At 41.7% G+C, this 21,685-nt stretch overlaps 3 protein-coding genes across 3 annotated transcripts; 1 reads left to right on the top strand and 2 right to left on the bottom strand.

The window, feature by feature from the left end:
- Window positions 1-743: 743 nt before the first annotated feature.
- polr2f (RNA polymerase II, I and III subunit F) lies at window positions 744-3,409 on the bottom strand. Its single transcript, XM_035655742.1, has 5 exons — window positions 3,271-3,409; window positions 3,040-3,109; window positions 2,766-2,896; window positions 1,529-1,600; window positions 744-1,363 (listed from the first exon to the last, which is right to left on the bottom strand). Exons 1-5 carry the CDS (start codon window positions 3,288-3,290, stop codon window positions 1,273-1,275), a joined length of 384 nt encoding a protein of 127 aa, XP_035511635.1. The 5' UTR covers window positions 3,291-3,409; the 3' UTR covers window positions 744-1,272.
- Window positions 3,410-3,533: 124 nt separating this feature from the next.
- On the bottom strand, window positions 3,534-12,564 carry LOC118323372 (MICAL-like protein 1). The gene is made up of 15 exons (XM_035655326.1): window positions 11,368-12,564; window positions 10,767-10,815; window positions 10,450-10,591; window positions 9,794-9,873; window positions 9,560-9,702; window positions 8,604-9,229; window positions 8,452-8,497; window positions 6,919-7,435; window positions 6,598-6,720; window positions 5,599-5,725; window positions 5,413-5,503; window positions 5,253-5,326; window positions 4,872-4,986; window positions 4,735-4,781; window positions 3,534-4,578 (listed from the first exon to the last, which is right to left on the bottom strand). The coding sequence occupies exons 1-15, from the start codon at window positions 11,508-11,510 to the stop codon at window positions 4,451-4,453; spliced, it is 2,451 nt and encodes an 816-aa protein (XP_035511219.1). The 5' UTR covers window positions 11,511-12,564; the 3' UTR covers window positions 3,534-4,450.
- Window positions 12,565-12,982: 418 nt separating this feature from the next.
- On the top strand, window positions 12,983-21,679 carry LOC118323531 (ADP-ribosylation factor-binding protein GGA1-like). The gene is made up of 17 exons (XM_035655519.1): window positions 12,983-13,045; window positions 14,212-14,296; window positions 14,790-14,865; window positions 15,263-15,361; window positions 15,520-15,643; window positions 15,822-15,922; window positions 16,069-16,149; window positions 16,817-16,954; window positions 17,061-17,142; window positions 17,858-17,971; window positions 18,091-18,243; window positions 18,371-18,444; window positions 18,564-18,751; window positions 18,937-19,166; window positions 19,274-19,443; window positions 19,591-19,701; window positions 20,334-21,679. The coding sequence occupies exons 1-17, from the start codon at window positions 13,003-13,005 to the stop codon at window positions 20,442-20,444; spliced, it is 1,980 nt and encodes a 659-aa protein (XP_035511412.1). The 5' UTR covers window positions 12,983-13,002; the 3' UTR covers window positions 20,445-21,679.
- Window positions 21,680-21,685: the final 6 nt, after the last annotated feature.

Below are 21,685 nucleotides of genomic sequence, written 5' to 3'. Positions count from 1 at the left end.
TATACACACACACACACACTGAACATATAATAGTGGTAGTATCATCATACTGCTCCTTCTACAACAAAGCCGTTAATCCTCTCTTTCTCACAAACTTCCAGCCCCCTCTATCTTCCAGCATGCACCGACCCTCGTTCTGCTGGGCAACAACCCATTTTCACTGAACAATACAGGGACTGTTTGGCTGCTTTGTGCGTATGTGTTTGTATGGGGGAAGGGGGGTGACACGCAGAGCGCATCATGACGGTTACAACACTTCTCCATCAGCTGCACAAGTTAACCTGCCTCATCTCTTTAGTAGAGTTATGGAACATTAAGCCAGATGAGAATCTTTCAGGCTCCCATACTAGTCCCATACCAGAGACATGGGGAGAGAAATAAGAGATGGAGCGGTGTGGATGGATTGGGGACTTTTCTCCTTGCTTAGAACATGTTGGGTGTGACAGATGTATCAGAAACGGCCCTTTTTCAAGAAATCTCACCTAGAATCTTTTATTTATTTTTAAGAATAACTTATTTACTTCTAAGCCTGAAATATGATGTGGCGATAAGACACGCTGTAAGGACACTCTTGAAATTCCTTTAGTTTAGCTGAACTTCCCACTTGTTCAGGTGTAAGTGGCTTATTGCATAATTATATTGTTAAAGCTCCGTGACAGGGATATTAACCCATAGCAACCCAGCTTCAAACTCACTACAAACATCTCAAACGGTTCATAGTTGTTATTGTGAATGAGACATGGTGATTTATACAAAAGAGTTTATTAATAACAATAAAACAGTTCTTTTACACTAAACACCTCTTTCCTTCAAAACAACAAATGGAATAATTACAACACAAGACTATTTTGTAAAACAAAGTAAATGTTTGAGCTAAGTTACATTTCCCCCTTGTGGCTCTAAGTTATAATGCAGCTGTTAAAAAAAAAAAAAAAGAAGTACAACAGATTCTGAATTTAACCTGCAGTTGTGTTGCGGACGTAACAAGTCAGATCACAAATATTAATTATTAATAATATTATAAACCTGCAGGCAGCACAGTCTTTTGATTTTTATGAGCCTTCTAGTGTCTGTTCAGTACATCTCATGTATTCAAATATCACAGACTGGCAGAGTCACATGATGTGATGGATGTTTGTGGATCAAATTGAGGCATGAACAGGTGGGTGATAATCGCAGCCGTCTTAGGAATCTTCTGGGTTTGTGCAGCTGACTGACCTGAGATGGTTGGGGGTGTGAACCAGCATTTATTGCTTTGTCAGTGTGGGTCGTTTAATCGGTTATGATGAGCTCATCACAGCCCCAGTCCTCATAACTTCCATCAGGAAGGTACCTGCGGATGATGATGGGGATCTTTCTGCTCCTGTTTGAGGGGACAATCACGGTAAGACACTGGGAAGTACAGACCGACTCTACAGCACAGGATGCTGACCTACTTACATAACGACAAACACAAACTAAAAGATGTAGCCGTGATAGAATTTCATACAGCATTGCTGATCATTCATACCATAAAATGATCACTTACTTTAGCTCTTTCATAGCTATTTGCAAGGGGTCTGTTTCTCCCTCCAGCTCCACCATGACTGGAGCGCACATCCTGTTGGAAACAGACAGACAGGTACAATAAATACTGAATTAAAGTCAATATGTAAGTGGCAGAGGCTAACTGAGTTTCATTTGAATCTAGTGGTTTTACTCAGTGTGCGAACTATACCTTTGCTTTTGGGGGGTGATTGTGTCTGCCTCAAGAGAGGACTGACTCACATTACGCCGACTACAAGACAGAGCAACGAATACTGCAACGACTCAGAGTGCAGACTGAGTGGGACTACGGATGGTTTGTTTTCCTGATATCTTAAAGTGAGTGAACTTAATGATACTGCACCGCTATGCTTCTGTGTTGCTGGCAAGAATACCATGTATGCCAGTATCTTTACTAAAGTGATTTAGATCACCCTCATGCATGAGTCATACATCAATATTGGGCTAATTGTACGTATGATTCATGATGATGAAGATACAGAGAGAAATGTATGGCAAAAATAACATAGCAGTATTTTAGAGATCCTCTCCAAGCTCCCCTGCAGCCTGGTTCTACTTGTCATCTAACAGAGGGGAACCTCGCTGTTTCTTTGTATCTTTGTCATGGTTTTTCCCAATGCACTCAAATATCACAATCATCGATCATCAGACGGGCGACAAATTAAAAGAACCCAACATTAAGTCTCTTAGTAAGGTGTTGGGCCACCATGTGCAGCCAGAACAGTATTTCTATTGGAGGGACGAACACCATTCTTCCAAAAGATATTCTCTCATTTGGGGTTTTGATGGTGGTGGAGAGCGCTGTGTAACACATCAGTACAAAATCTGCAATAAGTGTGAGGCCATAGCATATGATTCACATCATCACTGTCATACTCAAACCATTCAGTGGATCATCATAGGATAAAAGTGATCCCTCAGAACAACTTGGCATTCATTTGCAGTGACTCTTCCCTCAGAAAGGTACAAGACATACAACAGAGCCACCAGACCCCCCCACTGTAGGGGTCAAGCATTCAGGCCTGTATCATTCTCTCTTGGTGTTCGCCACACATGCACTCATCTGGCCATGTCACCCCCCCCCCACATCTCTGTAGACCAGTGCCAAAGGTTGTAAGAGAGTGTGAGTACAAGAGTGTGTAGATCTGAGTCAAAGGTCAGAGGTCAGACCTGAACCCAGGACACAGTGTGTAGGTCAACACATAAAAAACCCCACTCACGCTATCTGTAGAGCTCGTGTGCCCAGCACCCTGGCCCTCTCGTATTTAGTCATGTACGGTGTTGTGATCCTCTTCTGGTTGGCCTGCTGTCCCTCTCCTGCCGGCAGGATCTGCACGTTCTCCTGGTCCTCCTGCTCACAGGAGACAGCAACAACAGGTCTGAACGTATCAACTACAAATGGACCACAATACAAGATCACACAGCAGAGGCGGAACCAAAAGGTTAACTACTTATTAAAAGTTGCACGCAGGCTAAATGAGACTGTGGACTTACATCTTCCGCGTTTTCCAGGTCATCTAACCCCTCGTCCTCTTCGGCATCATCAAAATCTCCGTCGTCGAAGCTACAAATGTGGACATGAAGACAGTTATCACCAGGAAAACAGCTCCACAGTCACTGAGGAGTGAACAGTTAGCTCTGCCGTTAGCCCACGTTGTGCTATCGCTATAAGAGAGAGTCGGTGTGTCTTTAGTGTAACACGTTGAAGCTCAGTGTGTTACTTACTTATCTTCGTTGTCGGACATGTTTTATTTTGAAGCCCGTGTAGGTGAATCCTCAGTGTTACAATTCCGAGAGACGCTTTTTGTTGTCAACATGAACCCACATGAACGCTGAGGACGCTCCACTTCCGGTTGTTTGGTCCGTCGGGAAATATTCCGGATGCTGAAGAACAACATCGGGTTTTCGTTCCGCTTGTAACGCAGAGCAAAGTTAAAACGACCTTTTCTGGCGAATACAATAAAAGAAATACACGACTGTGACACCAGTCAAATTTCATTAGTCTGTTTTATTGTTACTTAATTTGGGTTACAAACTTAGAAAAAGAGTGACACTGACGGAGGAATGAGTAGGTAAAACTACAAAATGTTTTTGTAAGAATAGCATGACATTTCCGTGTATTACTGATGCATTTAATTCTTTACGTTTATTTAGACTATTTGTCAAAAACAAACCAGGACTCCTTGAAGAGAATTCCTCAACTTTGACTCTAAATTAAGTGCCTTTAAAAAAAAAAAAATACTCTTTCTGTACTAAACAAACTCTCTGAAGAAAAACAAGACAGGACTAGACAGGAGGCACAAATCCAGTTACAAGTTACAGCCAGGTTATTTGCAGTTCTTGCATCACTGTGTTCAGCTCTTTAAGGATTCCCATTTTCTAACTTAAAACCACAACATTAGAGCAGAAACAATAAAACTGATATTATGTATGTGAATGTTCTTACTCAGACAACTCAGGACAAGTTGGTTTTATCTGTTTTGAGTTACTTCAAATGCACCTTTTCCAGCATAGTAGATAACTACCATAAAAAAAACAATAATAAAAAATATTATTCACAATAAAAGTTGTTTAATCATATTATATACAATCCTTCTCCATAGACAAGACAAAAAACGTTGTCAAATAAATATTTATTACATACTAATACAAGTATGTAATGAAATAAAAAACATAAATACTGATTGCATATGGTAGAGAGGGCAAGTGATTAAACACAGAGGATAAAATGTGTTTGATAATGCTGAACTGCAAATGATTCATTTCTTCTATGCTACCTGAGTGCTCCTGAACATAAAATTAATAAACCATTTCATATTATGATCAATACTTTTTCCTATCTTCATCATCTCAAAGTAAAAACGAGTTTGTTGTCTGTGAGAGTTTCTGCAGTCGTGATGGTACTTCAGCTCTTTTTGTCTGTGGAGTCTTTGGTGCTCTCTGCAGCTTTATGGTTCAGCATCTTAAAAACCTTGCTTGGCTTGAACTTTCCTTTTGACTTCTTCAGCTCTTTTAGTCCTTCTTTCTGTAGCTCTGAGGAGAGATATCACAGGTACATGCAGTGAAATATGTTCAACAGTTTTTGTAAGCAAGTCTGTTTTAAAGAACTCTGCTCTTCTGCATGAGCAGAGAGGAAACATGGGCCGGAGAAGAATATGAAAGATGCTATTTCTAAGAGGGTTTTCTTACCTTTGTTCTTCATCATGGCTTCCAAAAGCATATCTTCTTCCCTTTCCCTAATCAGAAACACAAAGTTGCATTTACACTTTTCCAAATAAAAATCTATGAACATGAAAGCACCATGTGTGTGTTTTTTTTCCGTGCACCTCTGCCTGTCCTGATCCAAGCTGCTGATGATTTGGTTCCTCTGTTCGATGATGGCGACCAGCTCCTCCATCAGCTGCTTCTCTTGACCTCGATCCTCCTGACTCCAGTCGCTCTCTGAATGTGAAGACGACGGTGCGTAACATATAACAAAACAAAGCACGGCATCACATTCACCACATTCAACAAACTGCATCCAGTGAGGTTTCTGTTCTATGTGTTATTCACACAAATGATCTGACCAGAAGGCAAAATTCACAGAACCAAATAATTGTAACCTCTGGGACTAGAAATGTTGGGTCCCTGATTCAAGTTAATAGTAAATGAGATGAATATTTGTTATTTAGCTGCAAATATGATGCAAACAGTAACAACACACTTACCTGGTTTATTGAGGAGACATCTGAGCTCGTACTCCACGTCTGCCTGTCTCTCCTCCAACTTCTGCTGCTTCGCCCTGGGAAAGAACACTGGAGTTGAAAAATAATGGCACGTACAACTCATTATCAGAGCAAAATCATTGTCCTGGTCTAATCTACTTACAGATAAACCAGCTCTGTATCTCTGCGCACCAGGACATGTCTCTCATGGATAAGAGATAACCACTCCATTAGCATTTGTTCCCCCTCTTTATCTGTAATTAAATAGGATGGGCCAGAGATATAAGCATCTCTATTACACGGTTAGTAAACAATTTTGTCTAAAATCAGTAAGAACAATTTAGTGAACCATTCTTGCAGTCTCTCAGGTTCTTCTCCAGTTCGACTCCTCTTTGTTCCAGCGCCTCCAGTTGTTTCTCCAGTTCTCTCATCTCCACCTGCAGCCCTTCTGTACAAATATTCTGGTCTGTCTGCACCTGTAAAGCAACATATAACTAATTGTAATGACTGAACCTTGTGATGAGGGCTAAATTATCTATCTTATCTCATCTTAAAATAATCACTGTGTTTGAAACTCAGTCAACTCAATTAATAATGTATCTAATCCTTCTACCAAGCTTAAAGACAAACCTAAAAGTTGTTCAGATTTTTACTTTTTGGGGCAGAAATGTGCATTTAGAACAATAAACACATCAATTACTATAAACATTTATTTATTCTATTGTTAGTTACAGCTGTGCATGTATGATTGGTGGACTACGGCAACAGCTGTGCATTAAGACACTGAAGCTCCTTCTCGTTTTTGTTTTTCTCTGTTTTTGGCTCATTGGTGAAACAGACAGAAATGGTTTACATTCATCGTGATCAGGCTGGACAAATAACGGGAAACAAGAGCCTGTTTTGCCTACATCTTTACAGAGACCTGCTCCATCAACATCCAGGATTAACACTCGACTGGTTGGTTGTGTTCAGAGCTGACTCACTGTTTCCATCAATGATGCTTGATACTAAAATGCAGTCAAAGTGGATGGGCCCTGTTTCTTTTTATGTGAAGATGAAACTATTATTATCATCACTATGTTGTTGTTGCTGTCTACATTCAACCAGATGCAAATTCAAAAGATGCTCAGTAGAATTATTTCCTGGGTGTATACGTGTTTGTATATATGTGTAAATATATATTTTCTTATTTTATTTCATTTTATTTTCTATGTTTTTCATTGAATTTAATTATCTTTTTCTATGCGTGTAGAACTGTAAACTCTCATTTTGTTATTCAACCTTGTGTTGTATAATCATAAGACACATTTCTTTAATTCCTTATGAGTTCTACATCCAGCCACTGTACCTTCCTCTTGATGAGTGGGAAGCCATGTCCAGGGGCCTGGGCCCGTTGCGATTGGAGGGACTGAAAAGTTTTTGATCTGGGAATTCCAGGTTTTCGATCAAAAGGATTTTCTTTGCAGGCCAGCTTAAAAAGGAAAGAATATGAAAAATACGTAAGGCAGTTTATACTTTATATGAATGAGACTGATGTGAAACCTGCTGAACCTGATGTGCAGTGTATGTTTACAGAGCAAGAGCGTTCCAGAAAAACAGTCTGTGACTGCAGAAGTAAACATCATATTATATTTCATTATTAACAGTAAGCCATTATATTTTTTCATACCTTACTTTGACGTGACGTGTCTGGATCACATTCATTAGCCTCTGTCATGTCATCAGGCAAAAAGGAACTCTGACAGGAAGCAGATGTGATAGCTGGCACAGAGAGACTCCTGGGTAAAATGTGACTCTGTGCTGTCACATCTTGTAGCGAACCTCCTGTGTTTCCACTTTCATCCAAATCTGCTATACCAATTTGACTACTAACTGCTTCACTGGAAGCGCCCGCTGTGTTAGTAGCTCCGCTCAGACTGACACAATGCCCTGAAGGCTCAGTTGGGTCTGACAGCTCAGGTTTACTGCCCTCTTCCTGGGTATCCTCATCCACATCCTCTCCAAATGGATTGGGAGCAGGCACTTTGGGTCTGTACCATGACCTCTGCAGGTTAGAGACAGATTTGGATCGAGGAGTGGGTACTGGAGCTGGAGCGGGAGGCAGCTGTGTCCAGGGTCCAGGGTGGACGATGGCCAGCCAGGGATGGTTGGTGGTCACTTTCGGGCTACCACGGGTTGGGCTGGTCCTATGAACAGAACAACAAGAGGTGCTCTGAGAATCCACAAGTGAAGAGGTCTGGGGAAAAGAGTTATTATTTCCTATATTATTATTATTATTATTATTACACTATGAAACTCCTTACAGCTCCAGCTCCTTTTTAAATCTACAAAATGCATTGCTAACTTTTTATTATTGTTTTTAATGCTGACTAACTTGCTGCTAACTTGTCCCATGTCCATTGCCCAGTTTCTGCATTGTCAGCTTTGTCTGGCTTGGGTATGTATGACATATTTACTAGTGCTTTATCAACAATGTGGTTGTGTGAGCTTCTGTTTCTATATGGTCTTACTGCATGGCTTACATGTGATCTATGATGTCACCATTTTACTAACTTATAACTACATCTTTTAATATTTATATCAAGCTCAGAATTATGACATATGATATTTTATTAATGTTATTGCTGCTCTGCATGTGTCACGAAGAGGTTATAATCAGTATTGCTGGCTGTGTTTTGTTTGCTTGGCTACTTGTGTAGCTGCATTACTGTACTAGCTGCTTCCTGTTGCCCTGCAAGGCTGGTTCTTGAGAATGCTTATTTTATTGCTGTTGCTGTCTTCTGTCTGTAAATTTAAACCATCACCTCATTGCTGTTAAAAACACCTCGCCCAAGGACTGCAAATGAAAATTAGCCAGCTGGCTAACACTTCCAGAAATTGATTAATGTACGTTGTCCTTTGTAATAAAATAAATTTATGAAATTATAGTAAATGATGCTCCATTTCATAAAGCTCCTTTAATGTGACATTTGAGATTCTGCCAGCATTTCGATTTTAAGTTGTATTTTGATTTTTGGTCATTCTGTATCTGGAATATAGTAAAATGTTCATAAACTCTTTCTTATTATTGTCAATATATATAACAGATGTGTAGCTGTAAGTTAAGAGTGAGTCAAAGAAAAAAGATTGAACCACAACCTGTTCAAGAGAAATACAGGACAGCGTTTAAGGTTTGTGCCAAAGACTCTTTCTCTACACTTACACATGAGATGAACTGGGTGAACATTTGGTTTGGTTGGCTGAATTGTCTGCGCGGAGAAAGAGAGAGAGAAAGAAATGGCTTCACAAATCTCCTTCATCATCAACATACAGACGAATAAATAAAAACAGCAAAACAATATAGTGCCTGTTTACCTGCAGCGGGGGAGCTGTTCATTGTCTGGGAGGTTTTAGTCCTGGGTGCAGGAACGGGGACTACAGAGGAGTCTGACGTTCTCCTGGGTGCTGGAACTGGCCGACTAATTCTTTCTGTCACTCCTGCAGAAGATGAAGAGAGCTCAGAGGGCTCTTGAGTCGTTCCCTGCTGTATCTTGCAGTCTGCCAGAACGGGTGGAGTTCCAGCTTTTCCAGCTCCTTCGACGGTGCTGTCTATATCACCGGGTGGGGGAAGATTAGGAGGCGCTGGCTTTTTTACAACACTCCTCAGTCCAACAGTGTAGTCTCCGTTTTGTCGGTCTTTCACCTCTCTGCTCCTCTCCTGCCTTTCTTTCCCCTCTGTCTGTGCTGTTTTAATAACCAATCTGCCCTGTGACTCTGTTTTCTTAGTGTAATGAGGAACGCTGGTGATAGCTGATCCCCCCAGAGAAAAATAACCTGTCTGAAACGTACATTTGGGCCGATTCTCGGTAGATCCGGTTCGCTGATTGAGGGAAACAAAAGTACTTTTACTGTCTGTTTTATGGTGAGTGCAAATCAAGGAGCCAGCCTCACTTCCCCTTGAGTAAGACCCTGGTAAGAGACTACTGTGGCACACTCTGCACCTGAAAGACAAGCAAGAGATGTGTTGCTGTAAAAACATCCTTAACACATAAAAAAAGAAAAAGCTAAGCCCATAACTGACCTGCACTGATATCTGAAACTTAAAACAGTTTTTTTCTTGAGCTAATGGCCGTGCGCAGATACAGATTTCTTCAGCTATAACCATATAATCACACGAGTTATCAGACGATCACAGTGGTCACTTGAAACACATTTGATACGCATTCTTCTGTTTGAACTGCAGTCCGTCTCAACCAGATCTACACACAGACTGGATAAATAAAGAAGCAACAGTAAAAAAGCAGCCGTTACCTTGTGAACGGCGCTGTTACCTGAAACAGCTGCGATGGTAGACCTTTCCGTCAATCCAGTGTCTCTGGATGAGGTGCACAGGCTTAAAACACAAACTACACACCGTCCGGGGCCCTTTGTTGGATAAACGTTCGTCTCCACTTGTTTCGAGATCAGTCGAGCTCTGAAAGAGAAGAGAAACCAGCGACTCAGACTAAGAACAGCCGTGTTCACATGGGGAGTGTGTGTGCATTGAAATGACTGTGAGCAATTACCTTCCAGGGTTTCAGACCATCAGGAGCTTTACTCTTGTTTAAGACAGTAACATGGGATGAACTCAAACTGGCAAGACCTGCTGCAAAGTCAAGAGAAGATATGCAAAAAAATGTTTGGCAAACAAAAAGGAGGTGTGTCTAAAGATTTCATTCACATGATGTGAAGAGTAAAGTAGCCCAAAATACTGGTAATAAAGTATGGCCAAGTGCAATATCCAAGTCGCAGAAGCTGCAATTTTTTGATGAAGGTAAAATGTGTGATTTTAATCATTATAATGAAGTTCTGTAGTGCTGCACAGATGCCCTGGCTTACAAATCTTGTTCTCCAGATGTAAGAAAACAAGTTTGTTTGGTACAGACTCCAACAAATGTTTTTCAGTGAAAATGTAATTTGTCATGTAAAAATGACCATTTCCATACTGATTGTGAATCACAGTTAACCATAGCGTGCAGCCCTAATAATAAAGCAGACAAAGAAGAAAGGCGCCACTTCCACCACAGACATAACCCTGTGAACCTGTTATAGTGTCCTTCATTAATCATGTACCTTGACAAAGTGCCTTCGAGCAAGACAATAAACCTCTGCTTGCTGATTTGCTGCAGGTAACTATGTTATCTAGCTATTACACAGAAAAGACAGATTCTGCACAACACACCATAAGACTTCCTGCTGAAGAAGGAGTAGTACTGAGCGAGGTAGGTGATGACACTCAAACAATCAGGCGCCTTGGTGCAAACCATGTCGTTTGGGTCCAGCAGTGCAGGGATGCCCAGCTTCGTCTCTGCAATCTCAAAAGCCTGCAGACCAGAGAATTAAAAGGCGGACTACCGTAAAAAAAGGAGTTGCATTATTAGACACGTTTTTTTGTTTTGTTCACAGTCTTTCGTGTTAGTAATAGTAAACAAAACCCAGAGTTGAGACAGACAGGCTTGCATTGTGGTTTGTGTGCAAACATAGGAGGAAATGACTCACCAGTTTGTTATTTTGATAAACATTATCTTTGGAGAGGGAGCTGAAATCTCTGGAGCAAGGTGAGGAAAATTGAGAGATTGATTAACTGATGATGAAAAGACAAACAAAACAAACAAACAAACAAACAAACAGAACAGTTGCTTATTGTTGAACGGTGGTTAACCAGAGACTCCCATAGACACAAAGCACTGCACCAGCAAAGTGCAGCCCAAGATCAGAGATTAGCTGAGATGATTGCGGTTCAATCGCTGTATGTACGAGGTAAAGACAAACAAACTAATAATCCCATTAAAGTGGACAAGAAAAGGTTGAGCAGAGAGATGAAGAGAGATTAAGCAAAGGAGAGCAGATTAGTGTTAGACACAGTGTGCAGGTCCTCCTCTGCTCCAGATTACACAGCACGTTAGTCAGTCTGGAGCAGCCCCCAGTCAAAGAGACTCACTTTAAATGTGAGGACAGGACCCCAGAAACAGACAATGTGTTTATAACTGTTAGAAATGTCCCAGTCAGGCACCTGTAGATCAGTCCACTAAGGGAATAATGCACCTCACTGGCCGAGCATGACTCTGCACAGCCTCTATGAAACTACTGGTCTACTTACATCAGGTCGGGCCGGTGCTTGTGGATGAGGGCACAAAAGGCAAGTCCATCTCTGAATGAGGTTGACATGTTCTTTATGTCCACGTTGGGGTAACAGGAGCACGCGACGCGGCACCACTCCAGCAAATCCTTCAGTGATGCCATTTCTTGTGTGAGATTTGACACGTGGGCAGGGTGAACATGATCTCCTCTCACTTTATGAGTCAGAGGAGATCAGATAGAGCTGGGCAGGTTGGGTGCTGAGGAGGAAACAGGAAGCGAGCATCTACTGGCCCTGCAACTACCTTACTTTCTTGTTCTGCAGAAAACCTGCGGCCACAAACTCTGTGCAACGGCTTGGTGCAGCAGCAGCGGCAGGAAGGAAGTTATTTGTTCCCCCTGTTGTGTTTCTTTGTGGAGTAAAAGCGAAGCTGTCTGCGCATGTAAAGAGATTTCACATGATCTAGTGTCTGCAGTCTCAACTTGAGTCTGGAACGCTTTTTCTGTCACTTACGGCGACACAATGTCACTTTGCACCACAAACCACCGACGAGCTTCCGGCGAGCAGTCGTCCAAACAGCCGCAGGGCTCCGATCAGTCGTGGTCGATGTGATAGAAGTGGTGTAAATTTAAATCAAATCCCGTTAGTTGCCCGTGGTCCTCCTTGTTGTGCTCCACATTCAGTGAAGTGCACAATAGCTGCCGCTGGAGGGAGACACAGAGCCGCTGCTTCTCTATAATTAGGAAAGGAAGGTCTCTGGTTACAGGTTTATTTCTCGGAAGCAGACTTGACATACTTTTTCTCTCTACGACAGTCAAATACAGTGTATTATTTTTTTTAATATATCAAACTTGATGTTAAAACAGGTAATTGACGCATTAAAGTGAATGGACAGATCTCCTGGTGTAAACAAATATGTCTTTTTTTATGTTGTTTATTCAGTTTCAGGCGATAATATTATGTTGTAGTCTGTAAGTCTGGACAACACATCCACTTGTTTTTTCCGGAAGGTTTTGTTAGTCGCCCGTAAAGTAAGACATTATTTTAAAACGTACTAAAAGTAAAATAAAACTACATCAGCTTTAACTTTCAGCAAACATAACACAACAACAAGGAGATGAAATACGACCTGTTTTGTAATAAAACTGTCACAGAAAGTGTCCTTTGTCTCAAATATTATCCCTCATATAACATAGATATAAGAGGCCACGCCAGCCTGATGCTCTGCTTTGATTTTGAAGGAATTTTACTTCCGATCTGTCTCTGCGATCATAGACATCGATGAACCAGAATGGTTATCCCCATTCAGAGTTCACATTATAATGTCAGTTGTGGCTAAAATGCTAAAATATTTGGTGATGTTTTCATTGACATTAGCGTTGACATAATAAACTCAACCAAATAACAAAGTCCGACATTAGCAACTGTGTTTTAGACGTTACTATAAAAACTAAATGTGTATATTATTATCCTGTATTGTTCACCAGTAAGTGATTTAATCATTTTAATGAACATATGCATGTTAACCCGTACAATAAGCCAGTGTTCGTACTGTCTATAAGATGATTTATTATTATTATTTAGTCTTTCTATGCGCTCGAGCTCTGCGTCTACGTGTCTCTCGCGAGATCGACGCGCCTCATAAATCTCGCAGTGATGGCTGCGCCGCCCGACGCGGAGAGTTTGGAGTCTCGTATCAGTGAGTATTTTAAACTTATTCTACCGGGCCGGTGTGCTGTGGAGCCCCGGACACTCTCCGGTTATGAACCGGGAGTCGGTGTGGATGAGATGACAGCTCGCCACAGCAGCGCGTGTCCCCGGCAGAGGGGTCTCGAGCTGCCGTCACATCCAGGATGCTAACCCGAGCTAGCTCCGGAGCTGCTCTGGTCGCCAGCTGTCAACACACACAACACAGCCTGGCGTTAGCGTTAGCTTCACGACACCGTAGCTCAACTAGGACACGTTAGGAACACGGCCCCCCTGTTTTTACTCACAGAGGTTACACTATAACTGTGTCTCGTTAGAAACTTCTAGACGAGACAGTGACACAGTGCGACTACCGAGAGGAGCTCTGTTAGCACCTGTGTGTGTGTGGCAGTATAGTATTATGTGCCACTGACTTCATGAATTTTAATCATGGAGTCACTTCAGGCTTTCCTGGTGCTTAGTTACAGTTTTGTGTGAGGAAAACGCAGACATATTCCACTCACCGTCTCTGTAGTGGGAAGATATTTTGGTTATGAATAGTAGTGCTTTCACTTAATTGTATTATAAAAGCAAACTGAAACAACATACAGTTGCCAGTGTATGAGCAACTCGTAGCTAAAATAATTCAAACAGAGAAAAGACTAGTGATGTAAAACTTGTTCAATACGGTTATAACGTTTGTGCTGAAACGGATTAATGTGTTCATTAAACTTTAGGGTCATTATGGAGGCTGCAGCTTGTGGTCCATGTAGTTGCGTTGTAGTCAGAGCAGAGGTGTTTCTATCATTTTTCTACCTTCATTAGTTGTAGATAGGTAGAAACACTAACTGGACATGTGTGGAAATGGCATACATGTATAAATGTGCTGTTTTTTAATGTATCTTTTATAATTATCTTCTGTATGTATGCATTTGAGGCTATGTACAGATTGTAGCAACACATTAACTGAAAAGGATAATAAATCTGTCTATTAAATCAATTAATGAAGATAAATAAGGTTATAGTGATGTTACGTAATCAGTAACCTGTGCTATCCTATTGCACAGTATTACTGTAATCAAAACTTCAGACCTACATATTGTAATGTCAGATCAGCAGGAATGATATAATGCAGTGAAATTGAAATAACATCTGTCACCTCTGTTGCTAACATTTCAGACAGAGCCACAAACCCACTCAACAGAGACACAGACTGGAGCAGCATCCATGCCTTCTGTGACCAGCTCAACGATGATTTGGAGGGGTAAGAGGACATCCTATCTTAATTATGGTCTGGTTGATGTGGCCCTCGCTGTGGTTATCTTTTCTCCCAAATAAGGGCAGTTTTCCTTGCTCACTTTGAAATCAATGAAATCACGTTTGGATTTAAATTACCTCATGTATTAAATTCACTACCTACATTTTACAACTGGAGACTGACTGGAGTGCTGAACACACTCCTGTACACGTGGCCTGTAAAGCTCTTACATGTCATTAAACATTTTGACAGTTTTCTCAAATTTTATAACAATTCTCATTTATTTTAGAAATCATTATGGGATTAAGGTGACGTCAGTGTTCATTTAACATTAACCCAACAAAATACTTTAATAACCCCACAATATGATTACGGTAGAAACATGTAATAATAAATCTTGATATCTTGCTCACCAGTACTTAACCACACTTGCATTTGCTCATTTGCTGCTGCGTGCAGTGCTGTAGACATTCAGTTTTGTTTGTGACTTGTGTTTCAGACCTCAGCTGGCCACCAGGCTCCTGGCCCACAAGATCCAGTCTCCACAGGAGTGGGAGGCCATGCAGGCCCTGCTGGTGCGTTCTGCTGTTAGCTGCCTCAGTCCTGTTTAACCCGGTTTTTAGTGAATTATTTCTGTGTCTCAACAGTATTTTCTACTTTTCTAATTGTAGGGGATATATACATTTGTTAACATGTATACATTTTCTGATTTATAGATGGTTTACTGCTTTAGGATTTTCTTGTTTTTGGGCTTCAAAAAACCCATATGCATCCAACCTTAAATCAGAATTATTTCGTAGATGCTGTTGAGTGTATTCTCAGGAATATTCAGTAATGTAACAGATATAAACTGTCCTAACTAACCTAAAATCAACTTGAAAGTTTGTCTACATTTGTATTAAATATCTTTTTAAAGCATGGTGTTGCTGTTTTCAGATGTGTTTTATTTCTTGAATTCTTTTTCTCTTCTAGGTTCTGGAGACGTGTATGAAGAACTGTGGGAAAAGGTTTCACAGTGAGGTGGGCAAGTTCCGTTTCCTCAATGAACTCATCAAAGTAGTTTCTCCAAAGGTAAGACTCTCAGAGGGCATCTATGTTTCATATACTTTTTAATTTTTACATTTTTTAAACACAGATTTTCTGTGTATATAACTGTTATATGCACACAAAAGCTGTGTTTTAAAAAAAACATGGTTATATTATAACATGGTTTTTGTGCTTGATTTCAGTACCTGGGCTCACGGTCACCAGAGCCAGTAAAAAAGAAGGTTTTGGAGTTGATCTATAGCTGGACTTTGGGGTTACCTGATGAGGCCAAGATCTCAGACGCCTATCAGATGCTGAAGAAACAAGGTGAGAGGCTGTCTGCTATCAGCTGAATGGAAATTATAACTTAAAACCAAAGTAGTTAGAAGGCACTGAAGGGTGCAGCCCAAGTCAGTTTTTAAGATTATAAGTAATGAGCGCTAAAGCAGGTAATAACTGCAGTGATGAGTAATATAGTAACTCATGTTCTGTGTTTGTAAATAAGGTATTATTAAACAAGACCCAGAGCTGCCCCCTGACAAACTACTGAACCTTCCTCCACCCAGACCCAAGAATGCTATTTTTGAGGATGAGGAGAAGTCAAAAGTAAGGAATTGTCTGTTTTAAAAGAAAATAATCACCGTTGTTCATTTCTGTGCATGCTCATGATTGTCCTCGTCTCCCTTTAGGAATTACTTATTCACCCTGTTCATTTTCACACATGTAAACTGACTGTCTGTCTGCTTTGTCAGATGTTGTCTCGCCTGTTGAATAGCTCGCACCCCGAGGACCTCAAAGCCGCCAACAAACTCATCAAGGAAATGGTCCAAGAGGTAAACCGCTTTCCTTCTCCTTCCTCCTCCTTTTATAAATTGCACCTTTCTGTTATACATGAACTGCACCACCACTTTTCAGGGCTGTAGATTTAGTAAAGAAAAGGGAATTAAATGCCAGAGTGCTGCACCCATGACAGGAACATTAACTGAATGAGGAAATGGGTTGTTTGCCCTGGGGGGTGTTGTGTGTCACTGGCAGAGTAAATTTGTCCTGATTTCACAGGTAATAGGAGCTGCTCTTTTCTTTGATCCTCAGACTTTTCTAATGGCCTCTTCCTGACCTTGCTGTATATACGCATGTTTTTGTGTTACTCTTGTTTTTTTTAAAAATGTATTTATTTGAAGTTATACAAAATGAAATAAATCCCACATACAGCTGGATAAACACAATTCACTCTAAGTTCGTGCTCCAAAAGAGCACCATCTCTATTACAGTATTATTATTATTATTAGTAGTAGTAGTAGTAGTAGTAGTAGTATGGTCGGAGGAAGAGAGCCAGGAATAAACGATTCTTCAAATACAAAATAGAGGTTTTTGGTTGGTGCGTTTTTGTATTTCTGCAGATTGTTTCATGTATGATCATTTCATACCTGTGCATGCGTTTGTGTTCACACCGTGTTATGTGTGCTGTTTGTGAATTTGTCTTTTTTGTTGTTGTTCTAGGATCAGAAGCGAGCAGAGAAGGTGTCAAAACGAGTGAACGCCATTCAGGAGGTGAAGGAAAGCGTCAGTCTGCTCACTCAGCTTCTGCAGGACTATGACAGCACCGCCAGCAATCAGAGCAACGCTGAACTCATACAGGTGAACTGAAAGTCACTTCAAAGAGTTCAGAGTTATTATAACGTAGTGGTAAACCAGACAGAAACTTGAGTTCAAGTATTTAATATAGTGTGTTTTGTGTGGTCAGGACCTGTACCAGCGCTGTGAGAAAATGAGACCGACACTGTTCAGACTGGCAAGTGATACAGAGGACAACGACGAGGCTCTGGGTGAGTGCTATTTTTATTTATCTGGCATTAAATATCACGGAAATCAATAAAGAAGGAATGATCCCTCCTTTGTTTTTAGCTCTAGTAGCCCTCATCCGGACAAAAAAGACAATCCCACAAAGTTAATTTGTTGCATCATTTAACCATTCAGGTGTTTTTCCTTTTTCTGTCGTGGAGGCCTCCAACAGGACACTGAACTCTGGCTTTCAGTGTTGCGCTTGAAAGAGAGCACCAGAGACACACCCAAAGTATAAATATAGAGAACCTAGGAGTTAATTGAAAGCTGATGCCAATCCGTGTTAAATCACACAGCATACTGCTCATCACGTACAAATGAATGTCTTTAATGTCTTTGTTTGGCAGAAATCTTCAGTATACAGCCATTCAGTGCTGCATTTTCATCTGTATGAGGAAATTGTTTTGCGTTTCTGGAGCAGTTCCTACACTAGACTTCATAATTGGGGAGGGTTTACTTTTACTTCTCCCCTCAAGCCCACAGGCCTCAGTCTCTAGTATCCCTTTCTAACTAAACCCTAAACTGGTTCTCACACCAAACCTCAAATACTTGTTGTCCCTTCACTTCAGCTGGAAAGATGCTTCCTGACACATTTTTTTTTGTTTACAAACGGTCTTTCTAAGCTCTAGTCCACATCAGTTCTGACGGATATCAGCACAGTGGAAACAACAAGGAGCATTTCTTTATGTCTTTCCACAGCGGAGATCCTGCAGGCCAACGACAGCCTGACTCACGTCATCAACCTGTACAAACAGCAGGTGAAGGGGGAGATTGTAAACGGCAACAACACATTGAACACACAGAAACAAACAGGTGGGTGAAGCTTTCATGCCGACATTCACAAACAGTGTTTAATAGAATACTTCAGGTCTAGCTTTTAGTTTCTGTCGGAGGCAGTTTGAATTGAAGTAGCTTGAATCCATTTCCCACAGGAGGAGGGACGGCACTGCTAGACCTGTCAGGATTGGACACATCACCACAGTCGCCTCCGTCCTTCCCAGAGTTTCCCACTCCGACAGACAGCCTCAACGCCCCCTCGCAAGAGATGGGAATCAGTCTCCTTGACGACGAGCTCATGTCACTTGGTAACAGCATGTCCGACCCCTCACACCCCACAAGTTTTATGCAGGATACTGATTGTTGTTGAGATATAGACACTCACTTTATTCCTGAATATAACAGCCACTCTGTGTGTGTGTGTGTGTGTCTCAGGTTTAAGTGAAGGAACACACACCTCCAACCCTCCCTCGCAGCCTGAGGACTCCACAGCCTGGGACTCCTTCCAGGTGAGCATTATTAGAACTGTTATGGTCAAGTGTCACTGAGACACTCAGCCATTAGTGTTCTTAGTACCAATACGCTTGTACCACTACTTTTCTCACACACTCTCACTGTCTACCTCCAGTCCTCTGACAGCATAGACGCAGACATCCCAGCAGCACCCAGCCGCCTCCTGAGTCCAGACCCACCCTCCCACTCTCAGCCCCTTTCGTCTGGCTCCACCCCTGGGAACTCTGCTCTGGACGAGCTGGACCTGCTGGGAAAGACGCTGCTGCAGCAGTCCCTGCCTCCAGAGGGCCTGCAGGTCAAATGGTATTTAACAAACACTGTTCTAACTCTGTCACATGACCATTAAAACTGTGGGGAACGGCCTCAAGGTAGCCCATTATATAGATAGATCATACTTTGTCTGCTTGTGTCAATCTGCGCTGTAAAGGAAGAATCGAGCATCCTGTGAAAAGGGCACCGAGATGAATTGTTATATGTTCTGCTTTTAGGGACAGACAACAGTCCAAACCGACTCTTAGAGATCTCCAGAGCAAGTCTGGGTCCAACGTTGCCCCGAACCCCATCCCAGCCTTCTCCGCCGAACCTCCTGCACCTCTCCCCAACTGTCAGCCGAGCCCTGGAGCGACGTTGCTGGACATGTCCCCGACTCACACTGAGACTCCTCCTGCAGAAGTCACCCTGACAGATGTTTTTGTACCGCTAGAATCCATTAAGCCCAGTAAGTTGTTGTAACTTGATGGCTTTATGCTTCGGCCCTCCTGGGAGTACAGATTTATGCCATGCTCTCCTCCTCTCCCTCCATCATTCTGTCCTTTCCCTTTCCAGGTAGTCTGTTACCGGTGACTGTGTTTGACGGACACAGCCTGCGGGTTCTCTTTCACTTTGCCCGCGACTCGCCTCCGGCTCGTCCTGATGTGCTGGTGGTGATCATTTCCATGCTGTCGTCGGCTCCTGCCCCCGTCACCAACATCAACTTCCAGACCACGGCTCCAAAGGTCAGCAGTGAGAAAGTTCAAGGCCTGAGTTCCTCCGTTAGAGCACGAATAGGGCTGTACATCCCAGCAAGGTTCCTCTTTTAAAGACATTGTTACAAAACCACTGCAGCCAATTTACTGTCTCTGTTGTTTGTTTACCAACTGTAGTCTATGGCAGTGAAGCTGCAGCCCCCATCAGGAACCGAGCTCCCAGCTTTCAACCCCATCCTTCCTCCTGCTGCTGTCACACAGATCCTTCTGCTGGCAAACCCAAAAAAGGTAAGCCAAGATCTAGACAGGGGCAGGTAACACTGGAGAAACCAACCGGAGATGGCTAGATTTGGATTTAGTCTGAATTATATGATTGGTCTATGACTGCTACAGCTGCTCGATTTTCTTCTTTTTTTCCCCCAGAGCATTTGATTTATTGATTTGTCAGGATGTAACGTGAATTTCAACAAACACAGCAAGAAATGCTTCTGAAAGAAGAAACCATTAAGTGACCTTTTGTCTCTGAACCTCCACTTGACTTAAACGGCTCTAGCAGGACAGTCTCACTTTGGTTTTGTCAAGTGTCTGTTTTAATGTTCTTTAAACACGTAAGTGCTTTAATAGCAGTGCTGTATTAAACGACACTTGGCTGACATCCACAGCAAGAAATGGAAAGAAAAGAAAAATGTAGCACTCTCCAAACTTAGCTGACCGTCACTTCGCTGTCTTCTTTGCAGGCTGTGACAGTATTTCAAGCTACAGCTAGATTTGACCCCAAATGACAAAACTAAGCAGAAGTAATCAAATTACATACTACTTAGAATTACAAAACAATCTCACTGAGTAGTCTTTCTGACTTCAGCTAAGACATTCTGGATGTTAACTATATATATATATCCCACCCTGTGTTTGTGCTTCAGGAGAAGGTACAGCTGCAGTACACATTAACCTTCACCATGGGCGAGGAGGAGCACAGTGAGAGCGGCGGTATAGAACAGTTTCCTCCTCCGGACACGTGGGGGAACCTATAGCATTGAAACACAACTGCAACCTGACAGACTCTCTGCTCTCAGACTCGGCTTCCTTCCGAAATCAACTCTCCAACTCAGCGCTCTGCATACGCCCGTTTTCCTTTTGTAATCACACTGTACTTTCTTTGATTGGTATTGATTGTTTTCCATAGATTATGCTCATGCTCAGTCAGTGTAACGTGTGTATGCTTGGCTTTAAATGAGTCATGTGTGTTTAGGTCTAGTCTGCTGTATGTGGCTGCTTTAAAACAAACCTGCAGCTGCTTCCCGAAGCTGTTGCAGTCTTGTCATCTTGTTTTTAACAGACAGTGCTACGAAGGAAGAAAACTAAATCAAATGTGTGCATATTTTTCTTATTTGCTGTGCTTGACTCTTTCCTCCTTTTTTTTCCTCACCTAAGGCACAGTCAGTTTAAATCCATTATCGGTTTACCTCCTCCTCTGCATGCTCTGCCAACATGAGACACAATGCTTGCAAAATCTAGCACACCAGTAGAGAAAGGACAGGCATTACATAGACGCAGCTCATCTTAGTTTGCAAACAAAGCTATCCTTAATCAACTTCATGTGGTGTCTAGTTTGTGATGAGTGAATGTCATTTCTTTCGCAGTCCACTTTTTAATTTGCACAGAATAATTTTTTTTATAGTACTATGTTCCTGTCTTTCTCCCATCTTGTGTAAAGAACAAAATTTACTGTAACATCAGAGTTCTGTATCTGCCATATGTGCCTATTTTGCAGTTATAACATTTAAATTTCAGTGGATGGATTTGTTTTTGTCATCTGTTACGTCAGTCATATTAGGTCTGAGTTTGAGATACAGATCATAACCTCCAACTCTTAATATATTCAAAGCATTTTCAGTAGGCTTTAAGTTCCATTTGGAATAATCTTGTGTTTAGCTTGTGTTTTAAGTTAACATTTCCGCGTTTATTGGGTAGAACTGAACATTAGAAACTTGAGCACATGCAAACGGAGATGCACCCAGGTGCTCTGAGCAGTGTCTGTCTCAAACACGTTCAACTCGTTTCTACAGTCTGCAATGCATGTCGGCCATGCTGAACACCCCCTCCCCCCCACAGGCTCTCAATCACATTCCACTGCACTAATCTCCAATACGACTGCTTTGTAAATACCAATGATGGCAGTTATGTACATTTGACTTGTGCAATGTGCAAGAGCATAACACTGGTAAAATATTCTAATGGGTAATAAAGGTTTTTTTTTTCTTGGTGACCTGAA

The sequence above is a fragment of the Morone saxatilis genome, unplaced genomic scaffold (assembly GCF_004916995.1).
Source record: "Morone saxatilis isolate NCDOM2014 unplaced genomic scaffold, NCSU_SB_2.0 Contig14, whole genome shotgun sequence".
NCBI classification, from domain to species: domain Eukaryota; kingdom Metazoa; phylum Chordata; class Actinopteri; family Moronidae; genus Morone; species Morone saxatilis.
Note: the sequence above shows the minus strand (reverse complement) of the source record. Positions and strands in the feature narration are given on the sequence as shown.